The sequence below is a fragment of the Podarcis vaucheri genome, assembly GCF_965113315.1.
Source record: "Podarcis vaucheri genome assembly, chromosome: 10".
NCBI lineage: Eukaryota > Metazoa > Chordata > Lepidosauria > Squamata > Lacertidae > Podarcis > Podarcis vaucheri.
In genome coordinates, this window is record NC_138748.1 from 27,825,885 (window position 1) to 27,844,240 (window position 18,356).

The following is an 18,356-nucleotide window of genomic DNA, read 5'->3' on the forward strand; positions in this document are numbered from 1 at the left end:
CAGCACAATGACCAATTACTTTGACTCTAAGAAACTTAAAACAGTAAACAGCAGATAAAGAGGCTATCCAACAGCAAAGGACAGCATGCATAAATTTTGAAGCCTTACCATGATTGTTTTTGTTGCAAAGTGGAAAAGAGAAGAAAAGAATCTGCAAAAGTAGATTTTCAACTAAAGGGCTTAATAAATTCAAGGCAACAACCATAAACCAACTGCAAAGTTCTAGACTAAGAATAATCCCTTATCTACTCTGTTCTAGATACTGACTTTATACTACTCCCAAAAGTTTATTCCAAAGAAATTAAGTCCCATAATTATAAAGCAACTGCTGTCAGTCATCTTTGCTTCAACCCTGTTGCCCCAGATGATCTTGAACCAAAACTCCCATCATCCCTAGCCAGTGTAGCCTGGACAGTACTCAAGGATGATGGGAATTGTAGTCAAACTTCTGGCTGAATAACATTTGAATAGAGGGTCATCTTGGATTGCAGGTGGCATTTAGAAGAAGAAGAATTTGGATTTGATATCCCGCTTTATCACTACCCTAAGGAGTCTCAAAGCGACTCACAATCTCCTTTCCCTTCCTCCCCCACAACAAACACTCTGTGAGGTGAGTGGGTGAGTGGGGCTGAGAGACTTCAGAGAAGTGTGACTAGCCCAAGGTCACCCAGCAGCTGCATGTGGAGGAGCGGGGAAGCGAACCCGGTTCACCACATTACAAGTCCACCGCTCTGAACCACTACACCACACCTGTCACTCAATGCTGGGGAACACATACAATCACAAATCCAAAAATCAAGGTGGGAGCAAACCACACTCTTTCCTTCTCTTCAACAGGCCTATATTGTTGGTGACAAGCCTAAATGGCTATGCCTAGGCATACCTACACTAGACTAGTTTGGGGAAAATAATTGTAACAAAACATTGCAACGAGGACACAGTCAGTTTGGTTTGAGAATTGGAGTAGGATCTGAGAGACCAGGATTCAAAATCCACATTCAACCATGAAGCTCTCTTGGTGACCTTGGCAAACTACAGTCTCTCAGTCAGACCTCCCTCACAGGGCTGTTGTAAGGATAAAAGAAAGGGGTAAGAACCATGTGCTCCACCCGTTGGAGGAAAGGTGGGATATAAATGGGATAAATAAACAAAGCAGATAGAATAGTGCTGTCCAAGAAGGGAGTTCCATTCCCATCTCTTGTTTTGAGCACTTCCCAAAGTCTGCCTTCCTTAAACTGTTGTTCTGCAGAGAGAAGTCTGTCAAATTTGAGTCTAACCTACAGGCCGGGATCTAGTCATGCAGGCAGAGTGACAACAAGGAAGAGAAATGTGGATGCAAAAGTAGTTGTACCTCAGCTTCAGATGGTCAAGAGGAAAACTGATGGCATGGATATGATTAATCAAGGGTGTCCAAAATGAAAAGAGTTGTTTCATATCAAGTTGTCCCATCAAGTCCAGTGCAGTGTTACAGCGAAGGTTTTCAAAATGTGATTCACAGGCTTTATTTAGGTCACCTGCCAGACAGCTGTGAAGCAATCAAGAATATCTGTACAGTATTCAGGCCTGCATTTGATTAACTTCTGGGAGGCCGGTCACATTTTGATTAGGGCCAGATCTTTAAGCTAACAAGTATCTCACCTGGCGCCTGTGATTTTAATAATAGAGTACAGTGCTGATGTAGTCCAATATTTTTTATCTTTGAAATTAAAAGGGCTCTTCTCAGCAAGCTAGCTTAGGTCCTGATATTTCAATTCGGCCCTCAGTTTGATTATGATGAAGGCACTGAAGGAGTGGGGGGAGATAGGACTGAGAGATATGTGCTTTGACTTGTACAACCTCCTCAGAGTAAGGCATGCTTTAGCTGAGATTCCTGCATTGGCGGGGGTTGGACTAGATGACCCTTGGGGTACCTTCTAACTCTACAATTCTATGATTCTCTGTCTGAGTGTTGTTGGTTTTTTGCCTCATGCTTTCCCCCTGAAAACCTGCTCTACAAAGCTGATTCAGAGCAAACGTCAATTCGGGTTTTCTGCAAATTGACATTTGCTCTGATTAAGCTGCAAAGAGGTTTTTGCAGGGAAAGCTCCATAGCAAAAAAAGGGGGGTGGAGGGGCACTCGGACATAAAGCTTTTAATCACAGACCGTGCCTGGAAAAAGCAGAGGAAAGTGTGAATGTGCCCTAAGTTTATTAAGAGTGCTGCTGTGACCCTAGAGAATCTTCTAGTAGTTCATGGGGGAAGTTTTGAGAGCCACTGGTCTCCAAGTGTCTCTATTTTCCAGGGACTATCCCAGATTTACAGAAGCCGTCCTGGTTTCTGATTTGATCCCTGGAATGTCCTATTTTCATTGGAGAAATGTTGGAGGGTATGGAGCTATGCACCCCCCCAAGGGTGGTGGTGCTGCTGCTGCTGCTGCCATGGAAGTCATGGGTAGGCAACCTAAGTCCCAGGGGCCAATCAACTTCTCAGTCCGGCCCGCGGATGGTCTGGGAATCAGCATGTTTTTACATGAATAGAATGTGTGCTTTTATTTAAAATGCATCTCTGGGTTATTTGTGGGGCACAGGAATTCGTTCATCCCCCCAAAAAAAAATATATATATATATAGTTCGGCCCCCCACAAGGTCTGAGGGACAGTGGAACGGCCCTCTGCTGAAAAAAATTGCTGACCCTGGAGTAAGATTTCCCTATTTTCATTGGGGAAATGTTGGAGGGTATGTGCTGCATGTGCATACATTTAAAGCACATCCACCTCAGGGGGGGGGAAAGAAAATCCTGGGAACGATAGTTTCTTAAGGGTGCTGGGAATTGTAGTTCTGTGATGGCTAAACTGCAGGCTCCCAGGATTTTGGGTGGGTGTGCTTTGAATCATAGGTGTAGGCAGGATTTTTGTTGGGAACCTCAGATTTGTATTGATTTTGATTGATTTAGGGGCGGCGGCTGCCCAACCCCAACCCCCGGCTACGCCCATGCTTTGGATGTATGCTGCGCAATGCATGCAGCCTGTGGCAATATAAAGGGTCTTCTGGGTTTTTTGGGAAGAGATTTTCCCAGCCCTATCTGAAGACGCTGCGGACTGAAACCACGCACGGAGGGTGAGACCCTCGCCTTCTCCGGGAGGGTTGCGCAAACAGGCAGGCTCCCCTCCCTGGTCCCGTTGCTGTCGAGACTCCCCGGGAGAACCAGCCCCGAGCCAAGCGCGCGCGACCCACGGAGCCCCCCTGGGTCCGTCCGGGACGCGCGTGTCCCGAATCCTCCGGGCGCGCCCGCCTCTCTCTCCGCCCGTCTCTTGGCGGGCAGGCGAGGGCAGCGAAGCCTCCCTCGTCGCGTCACTTCCCGGGCAAGATGGCGGCGCCCGCGGGGCCGTGAAAGATGCGGCTCACTCGGAAGCGGCTGTGCTCCGCGCTGCTGGCCGCTTACTTGCTCTTCTCCCTCTACGCGGCTTACAGCGTCTTCCTGAAGCCCCGCCGCCCGGCCGCCTCGCGAGCTGCCGCCCCGAGGGAGAAGCAGGGGCGAGGTAAAGGGGACTCCTTCCTTCCTTCCTTCCTTCCCAACAACAACAACGCCGCCGCCTCCTCTAATTCTGCCGCCCCACCACCTGCCCTGTTGCTCTCTGTGTGACAAGCATCCCCACAGTCATTTATTAATGTATTATTATTAGTATTTAGTTTTAGGTGTGTATAGGATTGCAGTCTTGGCTCCTTGAGAGGCCGACTCTCTGCACTCTCCGTTACAGCAGGATTTGCATTTACAGAATTGGGGAGAAATGCAATGTTTGCAAGACCGGACAGGCACATACAAGTCCTATTCTGTTTCTACATGGTGCTTCAAGTGATGTATCCAGGGGACTGTCCAGAATTGGGGGCAGACTTCTAGGGGACGAGGGCACTTCCGGAGGCCCCCCCCCAAAATACTTGAAGGGGCATTGCCATTCTAATGGTGTGCATGCCCGTCTTGTGATCCATTATGTGGGGGCAGGGCTTACCCGTTTCCCACCCCCCATTATTTTATTCAAGTTGGCACCCCTGCTGGCCAGATTCTGAGAGTCCACAGTCTTGTACCATCAGGTGCTTCCCAAGAACTCCAAAGTGCTTTTAAGAAGAGAAAGGGATAGGTATATATTGTTGTAGATTCTTTTGGGCTTGATTGTGTTAGAAAATGGTAACAAAGTACTGTATAGGAAACGAGATTCATGCAGAGGTTGGAACAGTGTCAGGTTAAAGTTGCCACCATTGTTTTTCATTAAGCAAATCTATCACAAGCAGATGTCACAAACTGGTATTTAACTGTTGAAGCAGATGTTAATATCAGGTGATTAAAAGTAAAGAGACCCCTGACCATTAGGTCCAGTCGTGGCTGACTCTGGGGTTGCGGCGCTCATCTCGCTTTATTGGCCGAGGGAGCCGGTGTACAGCTTCCGGGTCATGTGGCCAGCATGACTAAGCCGCTTCTGGCAAACCAGAGCAGTGCACGGAAAAGCCGTTTACCTTCCCGCCAGAGCAGTACATATTTATCTACTTGCACTTCGGCGTGCTTTCGAACTGTTAGGTTGGCAGGAGCAGGGACCGAGCAACGGGAGCTCACCCCGTCGCGGGGATTCGAACCACCGACCTTCTGATCGGCAAGTCCTAGGCTCTGTGGTTTAACCCACAGCACCACCCAGGTGATTACTTCATAGTACAATAGACCAACCGGATGCCGTACGGATATTTTGCAACACAATTCCCATCGACTCTGGCTAGCATGGCCAATGATGGGATGATGTGAGTTGTAGTCCAACAACATCTAAGAACATACATAGAGCATGCTGCATCAGGCCAGTGGTCCATGTAGCTCAGCATCCTGTTCTCACAGTGGCCGACCAGATGCCTGCAAGAAACCCACAGGCAAGACCTGAGCAGAAGAGCACGCTCTCCTCCTGCGGTTTCAATCAGCTCCTCTGTTTGTGGAGCAGAGCAGAGCCATCATGGCGAGTAGCTGTAGCCTTGGCTAGTAGCCATCTGGAGGTTAGCAAAGGCTGGTGTAGACCAGGCATAGTCAAACTCGGCCCTCCAGATTTTTTGGGGACTACAATTCCCATCATCCCTGACCACTGGTCCTGTTAGCTAGGGATGATGGGAATTGTAGTCCCAAAACATCTGGAGGGCCGAGTTTGCCCATGCCTGGTGTAGACTATGTATTAGGCCCTAGAACAAGAATTTTACTTTTTGGAGTAAAGTCAGCAGCTTCCAGCATAAGTATTCATTATATTCATTATATTTTCATTAAGGTGGTAGCATAGGAAGAAAGTGGTGTAGATTGTCTGTCATATTTTGTGTTATTGTTAGTATTACTTTGTATTGCTTGGAAACAGTTGGTACTGAATTGCAGGTTGAGTAAACCAGGGGTTCCCAAAGTGTGGTCCATGGACCTCCAGTGATCTGTGAGCTTCAGCTCTCTGGTGGCAGCTCTGTAGAGCAGTGCAGCTACGTGTGAAGAGTGCTTTGTGCGTAAGCACAGTGGCTGCTCTGTCTTTCTTTGAACAGAAGTCTGCCTGGAAGATGGATGGGATGGGCCAGAAATGATGAGGGGCAGAGAGGCTCTGACTTCCTCACAGGAATAAATTCAGGGCTGGCATCAAAACAAAGGAAGAACCCAAATGGGGAAAAGAGACAGATAAGGCACTGAAGAGGAATGGAGAGTTAATACATATGGAAATGGAAACAGTAAGAAATAAATTCGTTTAGCACAACAGACATATCCATCACACTGAAATAGTCATATTGATTTTAACTGTATTTTTTTTATAACGTCTTTCATTACTTATTGTATTTTATCGCATTGAAAGTTGAAGTCCAAAATACTTTAGCACCTAGTGCAGAAAATTCATTAAGTGGTCTGCCAAACCCTTTGCAATTTCCAAGTGGTCGAAGCAGGGCAGAGTTTGGAAATTACAAGCTTTGTAATAAAAGTTGGGCCTTTTTTTTCTGAATCCTAGCCAGTCACTTCAGTTTTCTCCAAGCTACTATCACAATCACTCCTGTTATGTGTGGCAACCAAAATGAAGGACAGGACAAGACTGTGGAGAGGGTCCCTATAGTTTGTGAAACAACAAAGGTTTGCAGTAAAATTCTTCCAAACTCCTAAAAGCACTTTAGGTAGGATCAGTCTAAATGTGCACCTGAGCACAGATGTCATTTATTAGCAATTTTTTGCTTTCCTTTGGATGCATACTCTGTTGAAAGGAGAAGTGCAAAGAAACAATCCTTTCTTCACTCATCCAATATAGGCTCGCAGTTCCTACACAAGCTCATCTGCCCTCTGGTGTGCATAGGTACGAATAACACTGCTTAGTGAAACAGCTGTCTAGTTTGAATGTCTGTTTCTGAGTTCCTGCTTCAGCCAAGTCAGAGCCACAAGGCCTACTAATATTGAGCAAACACCTCAACTGTGTGTTTCTAACATGGATGAAGCTTACAATTGTTCTTTCCTGCTTCGTAAGATCAGTGTGTGCATGGTGAAGGAAACTCTCACATGCCATAGTGCACTTTGGGATTTAGTTTCTCTAATAATGGACAGTTTGCCACATTTTACATTCTTCCATTATCTTGTGTGTGCAAAGTGGAAGAAGGAAAAAGCTTCATGTTTAAATTGTGTTGGCCTGTTGGATAGCCATTACCACTACCCCAGTAAAAGTGCTCATCATATTTTCTTGGGTGGTATTGCTTTTCCAGGGACACGGGTGGCGCTGTGAGTTAAACCACAGAGCCTAGGACTTGCTGATCAGAAGGTCGGCAGTTCGAATCCCCGCAACGGGGTGAGCGCCCGTTGCTCAGTCCCTGCTCTTGCCAACCTAGCAGTTCGAAAGCACATAAAAGTGCAAATAGATAAATAGGTACTGCTCTGGCGGGAAGGTAAACGGCGTTTCTGTGTGCTGCTCTGGTTCGCCAGAAGTGGCTTAGTCATACTGGCCACATGACCCGGAAGCTATATGGCAGCTCCCACGGCCAATAAAGCGAGATGAGCGCCGCAACCTCAGAGTCGGCCACGACTGGACCTAATGGTCAGGGGTCCCTTTACCTTTACCTATTGCTTTTCCATGGCTCAGTCTTTTAAGGAAGGCAGTTTGCATGCCCTGTAAGGTAGCCAGGCAGGCATGCAATGGGTGATTTATTACATTCTCCATAATAACGTAAGCAGCTACCTGAGAGAATCTTTCCCTTCTTCCAAAATTCAAGAGGGGTTAAGACTAATAGGTTAGCTGCTGTGATTTTACTGAGCTCTTGTGTGCGCTGCTGTTACGTATTGATTCTATGAAGTTAAATGACTGGAGCAAAAATGTAAACACACTTTCATAAAGAAGGTTGAAAAGCCAACAAGAGGCAGCCTTACCCGCTGAGCCAAGTGAAACACCCTCCTGGAAGAACTGCACGCCACAATTAGGGTGGAGGAAAGGGAAAATGAATGGGCAAGACTGGTGGGGATGGGGGGTTGGTGAGGAGTGGGACAGTACACACCTGAGGTTCACACCTGTGCCCCATCAAGAGTTCAAGGCACACAGAGCACCTGCAGGACCCTGGAGAGCTCCCAGAGTTCTAACATGATAGCTTTGTGAACTGTTTTCTTGACAAGTACCTGCACGCCAGCCTGTTAAATGGCTCTTACCTTATTCTGCCATTTTTTGCTCCTGTGGAACTGAGGAGACAAGGGCACCATGCACGAGTCATGTGATCTTTGTGGTCAGGATGTAAGATAAGGGCCAGACGTGTCATCCCTGTTCCACTTTGGAATGGACAATGCCATCCGTCATTACCAGCCTTCATGGACTGATAAGGGAGAGAGCTTTGAACACTTGTTTATATAGCTGGGTTTTGGCTCAAGAGCTCAAGTTAAAGCATTTTAGAAATGCTCCCTTGGAAAAGGAAAAAAGTGGGTTTTGGGTCCCTGCACAGAAACCCATTCCTTCAAAAGCAGGTGGCAATACCGTGCCCCATAGTTGGGAGGGTCCTGAAGATGGTCCTGACAGTTGTGTGTCTGTGAGTCATGAGAGGCAACACTGAAAGAAGCACATCACAAAGAGTTACAGCTGACTCCTTGGTAGCTGCCGTATGCCAAGTTAGACCATTGGTCTATCTAGCCCAACATTATATGCATTGACCAGCAAAGGATCTCCAGTGTTTCAGACAGAAATCTTTTGCAGCCAGGGTTAGAAGCTGGGACCATGTATTGTTCTGGTTTCACAAAGGAGCCCCCAGAATAATTTCAGCACCATGGAAAGCTCCTACTAAGCCACTTGTTCTAAACAAGGGTTGGAAGTGAACTGAGGCCTTTTGAGTCTCTGCCTCCAATCCACATTTCCCAGGCTCTTCCCCCTTTGGGAGAAATAGTCTCTTAAAGGGTCAACCCTGTGGCATGGGAATGGATATTTCTACTGTATTCCATGACCTGTTGAACTGGACAGGTACTATTGGGACCCTTGATTCAAGTGAAGGTATCTCCAAGGATCCTGGCTCCAATCTATGGGCTCTGATGCTGTGGCATTTGGTTCAGTCGCTCCTTCCTGCCAGTCTTGGATTCAGTGGTCCCCTGATTACCAGTATTAGGATCACCGTCAGGAACATAATCTGGCTTCTTAACCAGTGATGTTGTAGCCTTCTGCTTGGTCTCCTGATCATTGCTGGACTTTGGTGTCATGACAGACTATTTGCATAGAAAGCATATGCTGAGCTATGTTTCCGTGGTGTTTTTTATTATATAAAAAAGTACTTATGCACTTCAGGTGTCACAGTTTTAGTATATGTACAGCATGGGCCTGTAACAACACATTCAACAAAGTTCTGGTGTAATGGTTCACGTGGTCTACATTTTTTATACTTAGAACATGCTGTTTTGGGAACTGAAGAATGGAATCCTTGGGAAGTTGATGAGAAAAACGATTTGCAGCGGAAGTCTGCAAATAGTCTTCAACTGTTAAAAAAGATGCAAGTGCATCAGGAACAAACAGACCTGAGGGTACAAATTTGGGGGAAAGCTGCTATTGGTAAGCGCTTGTCATTAGCAATGTGATTGCTGTTTCTAAATAATATTGCTTCACTCCTTTGGTTCGATCCTTAACATTTCATTACTGAACTATTGCATTCAGTGGGTTTACTTCCTCATAACTGAGTTTAGGATTGTAATGTTAGGCAGGATTCCAAGCCCACTTTGCTGATAGCAAGCCTTGTTAACTTCCATTGGACTAGCTTCCTAGTAGATATTATTAGGATCATATCTTGTAAAATGGAGCATAACATTTCCTGCCCAGTGATTTAAAAATTAATTTGACTACAGATGTTAAAAGTTTCTGAACGTACAGGGGCAGATGGGGCTCATCAACCTAGGAAGGTAGCCCATAGGAGAAGGAAAACCCTGATCCTAAAACTCCACTGCCTTGCGGCTATACTCATTCATGAGAAGGGCTTCAGGAGTAAACCCCAAGGAAAAGTCCATTCCTGCTACCTTGCTGAGACTCCTCCTTCAGCTCTGGCTCCTGCCTTGTGGAAGGCACAAACCTCCATAAATCTCTCTCCCCTTCTGCTGGATTAGCCTTTGGCCCCATTTCTTTTTCCACCCTTTCCTTGGAGCCCTGCCAGTCCCTGACACCTTTCCTATTTTTCTGTATTCCTCTCATTGATTTCACATTGATGGTATAAAGCCCTTTGCAGTGATAAATGGATGGACACTCTCTATGATGCTTCTAAGGTTTCTGAGGGTGTCTTTCTTCAATACTGAATGGGGTGAAATGTTAGCCTGAGAGTGGGAACTGTCAAAGGCAGCTCTGCTCTCAGGTTTTCCTCCCAGTGGGCCAGGGCTTCTCTCCATGCCAAATATCCCAAAGCCTTATATCACCTTGCAGATATAAGTGCACCTTGCATGCATCAGCACTCCTGTAGGTTTCCTGCTTTCTCGTCTGCTTAGATCCCCTCCCTAAAGCACCCTTCTTTGCTCTTATTTATTGCAGACCTTTATTTACCTTGCCAAGTTGTGTTGCTTTATTGGAGTTGGCCTGCTTTGCTTCTTTTTGTCTTCATTTCTCGTTAAAGTATCTAGGAGTTCAGATGCATCCCATATTGTTCAAACTATAAATCATGTTTTCATAGGCCTTTACCTGTGGCAGCATATCTTTGAAGGTCTTCTTGAGCCTGCGGATGTGTCAGCCCAGTGGAGAGAAGGAAGCGTCACAGCAGGGAAATCATTCTTCAGGTACCGACTGTATGATACCTCTTTTAAGTTTAGTGGTGGCAGTATTTCATAGCCCAGTGAACATATTTAACCTAATTTTGTGCATTACTTAGTGAAATTGTTCAAACAGAATGTTTATTCAACAATGAATAATGTGATACTTGCCTGCACATTGGTTGGTACATCTTTGTGTGTGTGTGTGTGTGTGTGTGTGTGTGTGTGTGTGTGAATATATATGTATTGCTGGTACAACAAGCCTTGGGGTCAGGCCATGAAGAGTTGGCAGCAACAGACAGTGCAGGACAAAGCCTTATGGTGATCTTAATTTCTTGGGAGAAATTGCACAGTTCCTCTTCATTCCATTACAAAAACGATAGAGCAAAATCCTTTGAGCATCAGTGGTAACTATTATTTAAAATGTCCATCTGGTGTGTTATATTGCATTATTTGTAATACCTGTAAACCTTGCAATGCCTGTCCTTTGTCATTCACAGCTTCATTACAGGTCCAGCTGTAGTCCCCGGCTACTTCTCAGTAGAAGCTGACAATGTGGTTCTAGTGCTGAATGGCCGAGAGGAAGGAAAGATCTCCTACGCCACTCAGTGGCTGCATTATGCACAAACATTAGTACAAACTCACAAGCTGCAGCATGTTGCTGTTGTGTTGCTTGGAAGTGAACAGTGCAAAAATGAATGGATTTCCCCTTACTTAAAAAGATATGGAGGTTTTGTGGACCTGCTCTTCATAATATACGACAGCCCCTTAGTGAACGAAGAAGATATTTTCCACTGGCCTTTGGGAGTTGCTACGTAAGTCCTGAATACATTCAGGAAAATATTTTTAATTTTGCATATGCCTAAAAATGTCCTATGTATTTACGTGTATAACAGTTAATTAAGATGGGATATACGTTGAATACATAATGCTTTGTAGAATAGTTGTATTAAGCAAAAAAATAGCATTTTCCTATTGTTGATAGTGCTAGTTTTCACTTTTGGATTAGGATTATTGTGTTTAAGAATAAAAAATGATTTGTTGATTAAACTACAGTTTTAAGTGGGTGGGAATTCAATTGTGAACACAGTTCCTTGGAAGAAAACTCCACTGGGCACATTGGCCCTTCCTTCTGAGTCAACTTGTAAATAATAATAATAACAACAACAACAGCAACAATACTGTAATAATTTATTACTTTACCCCGCCCATCTGGCTGGGTCTCCCCAGCCACTCTAGGCAGCTCCCAACAGAATATTAAAAACACGATAAAATATCAAACATTAAAAACTTCCCTATACAGGGCTGCCTTCAGATGTCTTCTAAAAATCAGAGAGTTGTTTATTTCCTTGACATCTGGTGGGAGGGCGTTCCACAGGGCGGGCACCACTACCGAGAAGGCCTTCTGCCTGGTTCCCTGTAACCTTACTTCTCGCTGGGAGGGACCCACCAGAAGGCCCTCGGAGCTGGACCTGCTGAACGATGGGGGTGGAGACGCTCCTTCAGGTATACTGAGCCAATTGCTTCACAGGTTGCATTCTTTCAGCTAATATATACCAGCATTTACATTGAGACTCTTTTTTAGAAAAGTTAGGATTGTATTTAAATTAAAGAGATCTGATTTTATATTTGTATACTACTTTTTCTCACTGAGGGGTAGTTGCATAACTATATCGGTGATATAGTGGATCTGAACACAACAGAATTGAATGAAACATGGTTTTGCAGGTATTTGGGCCCCCCAGACCGCACTCTTGGTGGGATGGAAATAACTATAGCATGTGCCACTGTCCTGTTGCTCCATTAATGTTAGCAGATTTGGAGCAAGAAGAGGGGCTCCTCCCATCACCAGTATATCCTATGGGAGATGCTTATAAAAGAGTTTCACCGTGGGGTTTTCCCTTGCAGCCTAAATCTTAGAATGAAATGGAATAACTTGTCAAATGGATAATAATAATAAGAAGTTTTGGATTGTGAATGCATTGCTGGCCCATTTGTTCAGGAGCTCAGTAGATTGTGCTGTGTTAAAAATTGACAGTCATCCAGTAACATCTGAGGGATCTCAGGCTGTCCTTCCTTGGATCAAAGATTGATAAAAATACAGTGGTGCCTCACAAGACGAAAAGAATCCGTTCTGTGATTCTCTTCGTCTAGCGGTTTTTTCGTCTTGCGAAGCAAGCCCATTGACGGATTAGCGGATTAGCGGCTTTTAGCGGCTTATCTGCTGATCGGATCAGCTGATAAGCAGCTTAGCGGCTTAGAAAAGGGGGGGGGAGGAAAAAAAACCAGCAGGAACTCACAAGACATTGTCGTCTTGCGAAGCAAGCCCATAGGAAATTCGTTTTGCGAAGCACCTCCAAAACGGAAAACTCTTTCGTCTAGCGAGTTTTCCGTCTTGCGGGGCACCACTGTATCACAGAGACGAAAAAAGCAAGGAGAGTTCTTGCGTGCGAAGGTTGTACTTGGGAGTTGTACTCCACTGCTGTAAATGTAGTCGTGAATGCTGTACTAAGATGGAAAGAGGGGAAAGGACATACCTTTCACTTTTGTGAATGGCTGACATAGAAATGAAAGAATGAAGCCAGATGAAAGAGCCTTTGAATTGATGCACCATTTATTTGGGGGAAAAGAACGGCGCTTTACATTCTGCATCTTCTCAACAGGCTCACGTAACCAAATAAACAATTAGGGGTGTCAATTTTAAAGAAGCCAGTCACTTCTGCTGGCAAGAAAGTAGATGTAGATCAGGAATAGAAAGTTCTGAATAAAATGAAGGGGCAGACTAGCATGGAAAAGGCTGTGAGCAGAGTTGGAGACAGATAAGTTTGACTGCTAAACAGATTCCTATGCATGTCTACTAAGACATAAGTCCCTCTGAATGCAATGAGACTTCCTCCAAGGAAAGCATGCGTAGGATTACAGTCTGAAGTAGGCATAATGAAATGTGATTTACAGTCCCGTAAGTACGCTGTGGATTGCAACCTTCATAAACGAATAGTTCCAAATCCTTGCATTCGTGGTTTTTTCTCCCCTGACAACTGCTTCATACACAGAGACATGTTTTATTTTCATTACAGCTACAGATACTTTCCTGTAGTTGAACCGAGTTGGTCAATGCTCCACACGCCAAGACCGTACCAGTGTAATTTCTTAGGAACCATTTATAAGAATTCAACAAGAGAGATCCTAGTGGACGTCCTGAAGCAAAATGGACTCGATAAGCTTTGTTGGATTTCAGCCAGAGAAGAGTAAGAACTATAGTCTATAACAGCAAAAATATTAACAGTTAAAAATACCAATGTTTTATGTTGATTGTGTCAGGATTTTGATACCAATTTGCAATAATTGCCCGCATTGGGGGGGGGGTGTGTTTTGAAATGCCAAATTTTTTGGATGATGGCTTTATGATAAGGGTTCAAATACCATACCAGCTGCTATATGCATCGTGATGTGCAGGTAGAGTTCCAAGATAATGATGATGATGATCCGCCCATCTGGCAACAAAACACTAAAAACAGAATAAAACTTCAAACATTAAAAACTTCCGTAAACAGGGCTGCTTTCAGCTGTCTTCTAAAAGTCAGATAGTTGTTTATTTCCTTGACATCTGGTGGGAGGCCGTTCCACAGGGCAGGCGTCACTACTGAGAAGGCCCTCTGCCTGGTTCCTTGTAACCTTACTTCTCGCAGGGAGGGAACTGCCAGAAGGCCCTCGGAGCTGGACCTCAGTGTCCGGGCTGAACAATGGGGGTGGAAACGCTCCTTCAGATATACTGGGCTGAGGCCGTTTAGGGCAGGCACAGGCAAACTCAGCCCTCCAGATGTTTTTAGACTACAACTCCCATCATCCCTGCCCACTTTCTATTTTTGAGCTGTGTGTATGAATGCATAGAATTTGAATGGAAATTCTTTAGAAATAGTTTGAGATGTGCAGCACTCAAGGTCAAAGCACTGTTGTTCATTCTCTTGACTATTCCAGTTTGTTATTTTATAAATCGTTTAAAATATGCGCTCTTTCTTTCTGATCAACCTCACTCAAATAAATGAAAATCAACATAATGACTTGGGTCTGTTCCATCTGTGTGTGTCCCCCAAAAGCCCCCTTTGCCCCCCAATAGTCACCTGAACAATGTGGGATGAGAGTCAGGAGGCTGCTGAGATGGGGGAGAGGACAGGAAACATTCCTTTTGTGAACTTCCTTATGTTAACTTATCTTAGGATCCAAGCCATTAAGCTCTTTAAAACAAGGCAGTAATGATTGATGAAGGCACTGGGGAAATAGTGATGTAAACTATCCACTCCCCAGTTCTTAGATATTACAGTTGTAGCTGTGGCTGCTACACCGAACGGCTGCACTGAAAATGTGGTGTGAATCTTTTGTTTTCCGCAAAATTTGTTGTTGACAAAGTATGCACTTTCAGCATCCTTTTGTCTTTTCTTTCTAGGTGGTGGCCTCAGGAAACAAACGAGAGCCTTCGAAACTACCACGACGCATTGCTACAGAGTGATCTCACGTTATGCCCAGTGGGAATAAATACAGAATGCTACAGGGTTTATGAGGCATGCTCATTTGGCTCCATTCCTGTTGTAGAAGATGTAATGACACCAGGCAATTGCGGAAATTCATCTGTGTCCCACAGTGCCCCACTGCAATTACTAAAGACCATGGGAGCTCCCTTTATCTTTATTAAAAACTGGAAAGAACTGCCTGCCCTTTTAGAAAAAGAGCAAAATATGACTTTGCAACAAAAGATTCAGAGGAGGAAACAGCTTATGGAATGGTATCGGCAATTCAAAGCCCAAATGAGACAAAAATTTATTAGCGCACTGGAAAATTCCTTTTTAGCTAAGGACGGAGGAGGTTAATTGTTACTCTGAATAGACTATAGTGTAATGCGGATCGTTGGAAGCCAGAGCTGCTTCCCACATTGGTTTTTCCCCAACGAAATAAAAATGTAAACATAAATGCATGTCCACAATATAAGGATCCTGCATGAATACCAGCTGTCAGTGTTGACGAAATGGGTTCGCAGGCCACCTTGCAGTCCCATCCACTATGGGACTCTCTGAGCAGATTTGGTGGGAGACTGCAGGGAGAAAAAGAGGAAAGGACGTCATTTTGCATGAGCAGAAGTCTGCTTGTATGGTGTTAGATGTTGCCTAACGGCCTGAAAATTAATTAAGAACTCAGTTTACAAAAAAAGAAAAGAAAGAAAGTCTTGTCGCTGAAGAATCTGCCTCAAATCACGTCAATAAGTTTATTTGTTTATTTTCAATATTTAGTTACCACCCAATAACTGAAGTTCCTTGAGCGGTTCATCAGTAAAAATTAAAACCATAGAGCACATAATGAAATGTATGTTAAATCTAAGCAACGACAAAACCAACCGCAAAATAACACCGGCAACAAAGATCATCAGTGCAACAGGATGGACAAGCTTAGGAAAACGATGGAGGTATTTCATTGTTTTCCTGACTTTCTGAAAATAGGATTAAAAACACAGTGGGGTTTTAATTAGCTTGTTTGAGTGTGGAATAAAACAGGTTCAGTGAGCAGAATAAAATTATCCAAACTAATCTTTTTCCAGCAAAGAGAATTAATAAAACTCTGTAAGCTGCAGGTGGGCAGGAAGTTTCAGTCTATTTCTTCCACAGCAGATGAGCTCTTGTCTCCCCACAAACAAGACACTTTACCACTGCTACCTGAACGTGGGGTTCGAAACAGGAATTCACCACTTTTGACATAGAGACAGGTGTGTGGTGACTTTCAGATGGGAGTACCGTATTGCAATCTATGTAGAGCTGCATCTGAATACGGTTCAGGAGCTTCTGCTAGTGTGAAATGTTTCCGCTTGGCTGTTGACATGTACAAGTAGGCACCATCCTGCAATAGCTCTTTTAAGACTCCTGCATTGGCTACCAATCTGTTTCCCTGGAGAGCTCGGGTCCTGATTGCCTCTCTTCTAGTATGAAAAATACAGCAATCTCCCGCTGCCCCCCATCAGCATTAAAAAATGACTTGCTTCTGCTTTTTTGTGAAGGTCATATTGGCCTCCGCACACTAAACTGGCCTTCCCTGTTTGTAACCTCGTAGTTTGGAATTTGATCTACTGTGGGCGAGCCGTATTGACTTCTTCCCTGTTATCTTTCGGGAGGCAAGTTAAGACTTCTTTCTTGCTGTTGATTTGAGGGTCTTTGTTCTGCTGACTAGCTGTTTTATTCTTGTATTTCAGTTTTCCTTACAGCTTGTTTCACGGTTGTGTGTTAAAAGACTTTCTGTGTTCATAAAGTTATATACAAATTACTTAAACACAGTATCAAAATCAAGGTCATAGCAAAGCCCATTTCATTCAAACTAATAATAATAATAATTTTATTATTTGTACCCCGCCCATCTGACTGGGTTGCCATCCACTCTGAGTGGTAATTTTGCAGTAATAGCTATGGGGGGTGGGGGGGGGGTGGACAACCACCACAATTACATAATGACTGTGGAGTCCAGATGCCATCTGTATGAAGTGTATTCCAGGGAGGGTCTCTTCTTTTTTAACGTTGAGAATGCATACTCATTTGTTGTTGTTCTTTAGTCATTTAGTCATGTCCGACTCTTCGTGACCCCATGGACCAGAGCACGCCAGGCACTCCTGTCTTCCACTGCCTCCCGCAGTTTGGTCAAACTCATGCTGGTATCTTCGAGAACACTGTCCAACCATCTCGTCCTCTGTCGTCCCCTTCTCCTTGTGCCCTCAATCTTTCCCAACATCAGGGTTTTTTCCAGGAAGTCTTCTCTTCTCATGAGGTGCATACTCATAGGATGGTTAAAAATCATTGCCAATGCATGGAGGAATCACTTCAGCCAAACAGCTTGCTGCAAGGAGCAGCATCTATGTGATTGCATCTTTGGCTGCCATGTCTCCAATCGCATATATATGAATGAGGCTAATGTCTTTCAGGTCAGGGTGGAAGGGCACTCATATATGTGTAGGCAGGTGTTTGCACACTCCACAATACTATGGGTTCTACGGAGTACATGCAGTTTAAAATCCATCTATTTTTAAAAAGATGAACTTAAAGTATTAAAAAGAAAAGTTGTGTTGCAATTGTATACACACTTTCCCCTACAAGTAAGTTGAATATAGTCCAGTTTATTTCTTTTAAAAAAAATTGATTAAAGATTTTCCTCGTTTACAAAAGCACATGCATTGTCTCTTTCTTCAGTTTCTGTTTTCTACACATCAGTTACATTTGTTGTGAGACATTGGTGTTATATGTAGTGTAGGGTTGGGAAGAAAAGAGGGAGAGGGGGTGGGGTGGTAGAGCTTATGTTCTTTTACTTAGTGTATGTCTGAGGCTTTGTGGGGTTTCAGGTTTTTGAGGACCGTATCTGTTTCCTCCGGGATGATAGGACTGTTCATTAATTCTTGCTCTTCAGCGGTTAAGGTTAGCATGTCAGTCCTGCTAGAAATTTTCTGATTCCTTCTCAGATGACTTGTGGGAGGTGTATAGATTGGCGTATTTTTTGTGTGTGCAAATTCTGAGGTTATTTCTTTGGAGAAGAATGTTTTGCTGCCAACATTTTTGGTGATGCAATGTATTCTTGTTTTGAGTGGTTTTTTTCCCTACACCTGTTTGCTAATAGTCTGGAGTTTTCCCCTCCTTACTCATAGAAGCATTTTTTTGAATATAGGATGTTGATCATTGTTTTGTTGATTTCTAGTGAGTTTATTTCCCTTCTTTTTTGTCCTATAAGTTTAAGGAGTCTTTTAGCTCCTGTTTGTAGTGTGATGAGAGGGCTGTGATGTCTTGTTCTATTTTGCTAATTTTTGAGGAGGTTTGTTTTTTAAGGGATGCTTTCTCTTTTATGCAGGCTCCTCTGGTGACTGCTTTCATTGTGTCCCAAAGGAGCGAAGTTGTAATATTGACTGCGTCATTTTCTTTGAAGTAGTTCTGGAAAGTTTTCTTGAGACTGTCCGATTAATTTGTTTGTGCTTAGGATGGGACTGAAAGACCATGTTGAGGTGGTTCGTGGTTCGTCTCGTATTTTAAGGGTAGCTTCTACTGGGATGTGGTCTGTGATTTTGATGTTACCTATGTTCATTGACTCGAACAAGGGGGCTAAGCCTTGTTTGAGCAGTATGCTATCCAGTCTGTACATTGTGCCAT

At 44.1% G+C, this 18,356-nt stretch overlaps 1 protein-coding gene across 3 annotated transcripts; it reads left to right on the plus strand.

Annotated features, from left to right (window-relative positions):
• Positions 1 to 3,159: 3,159 nt before the first annotated feature.
• RXYLT1 (ribitol xylosyltransferase 1) lies at positions 3,160 to 17,386 on the plus strand. 3 transcript variants are annotated; one of them, XR_014223818.1, is made up of 7 exons: positions 3,160 to 3,517; positions 8,858 to 9,019; positions 10,119 to 10,221; positions 10,695 to 11,009; positions 13,272 to 13,442; positions 14,639 to 16,765; positions 17,007 to 17,386. XR_014223818.1 is itself a non-coding variant. In XM_082239794.1 (6 exons), the coding sequence occupies exons 1-6, from the start codon at positions 3,373 to 3,375 to the stop codon at positions 15,057 to 15,059; spliced, it is 1,317 nt and encodes a 438-aa protein (XP_082095920.1). In that variant the 5' UTR covers positions 3,160 to 3,372; the 3' UTR covers positions 15,060 to 17,386. The 3 variants fall into 3 exon arrangements, 2 of the variants coding, with proteins under 2 accessions (XP_082095920.1, XP_082095921.1); XM_082239794.1 differs by having other exon boundaries at positions 14,639 to 17,386; XM_082239795.1 differs by lacking the exon at positions 3,160 to 3,517 and adding an exon at positions 5,221 to 5,705 and having other exon boundaries at positions 14,639 to 17,386.
• Positions 17,387 to 18,356: the final 970 nt, after the last annotated feature.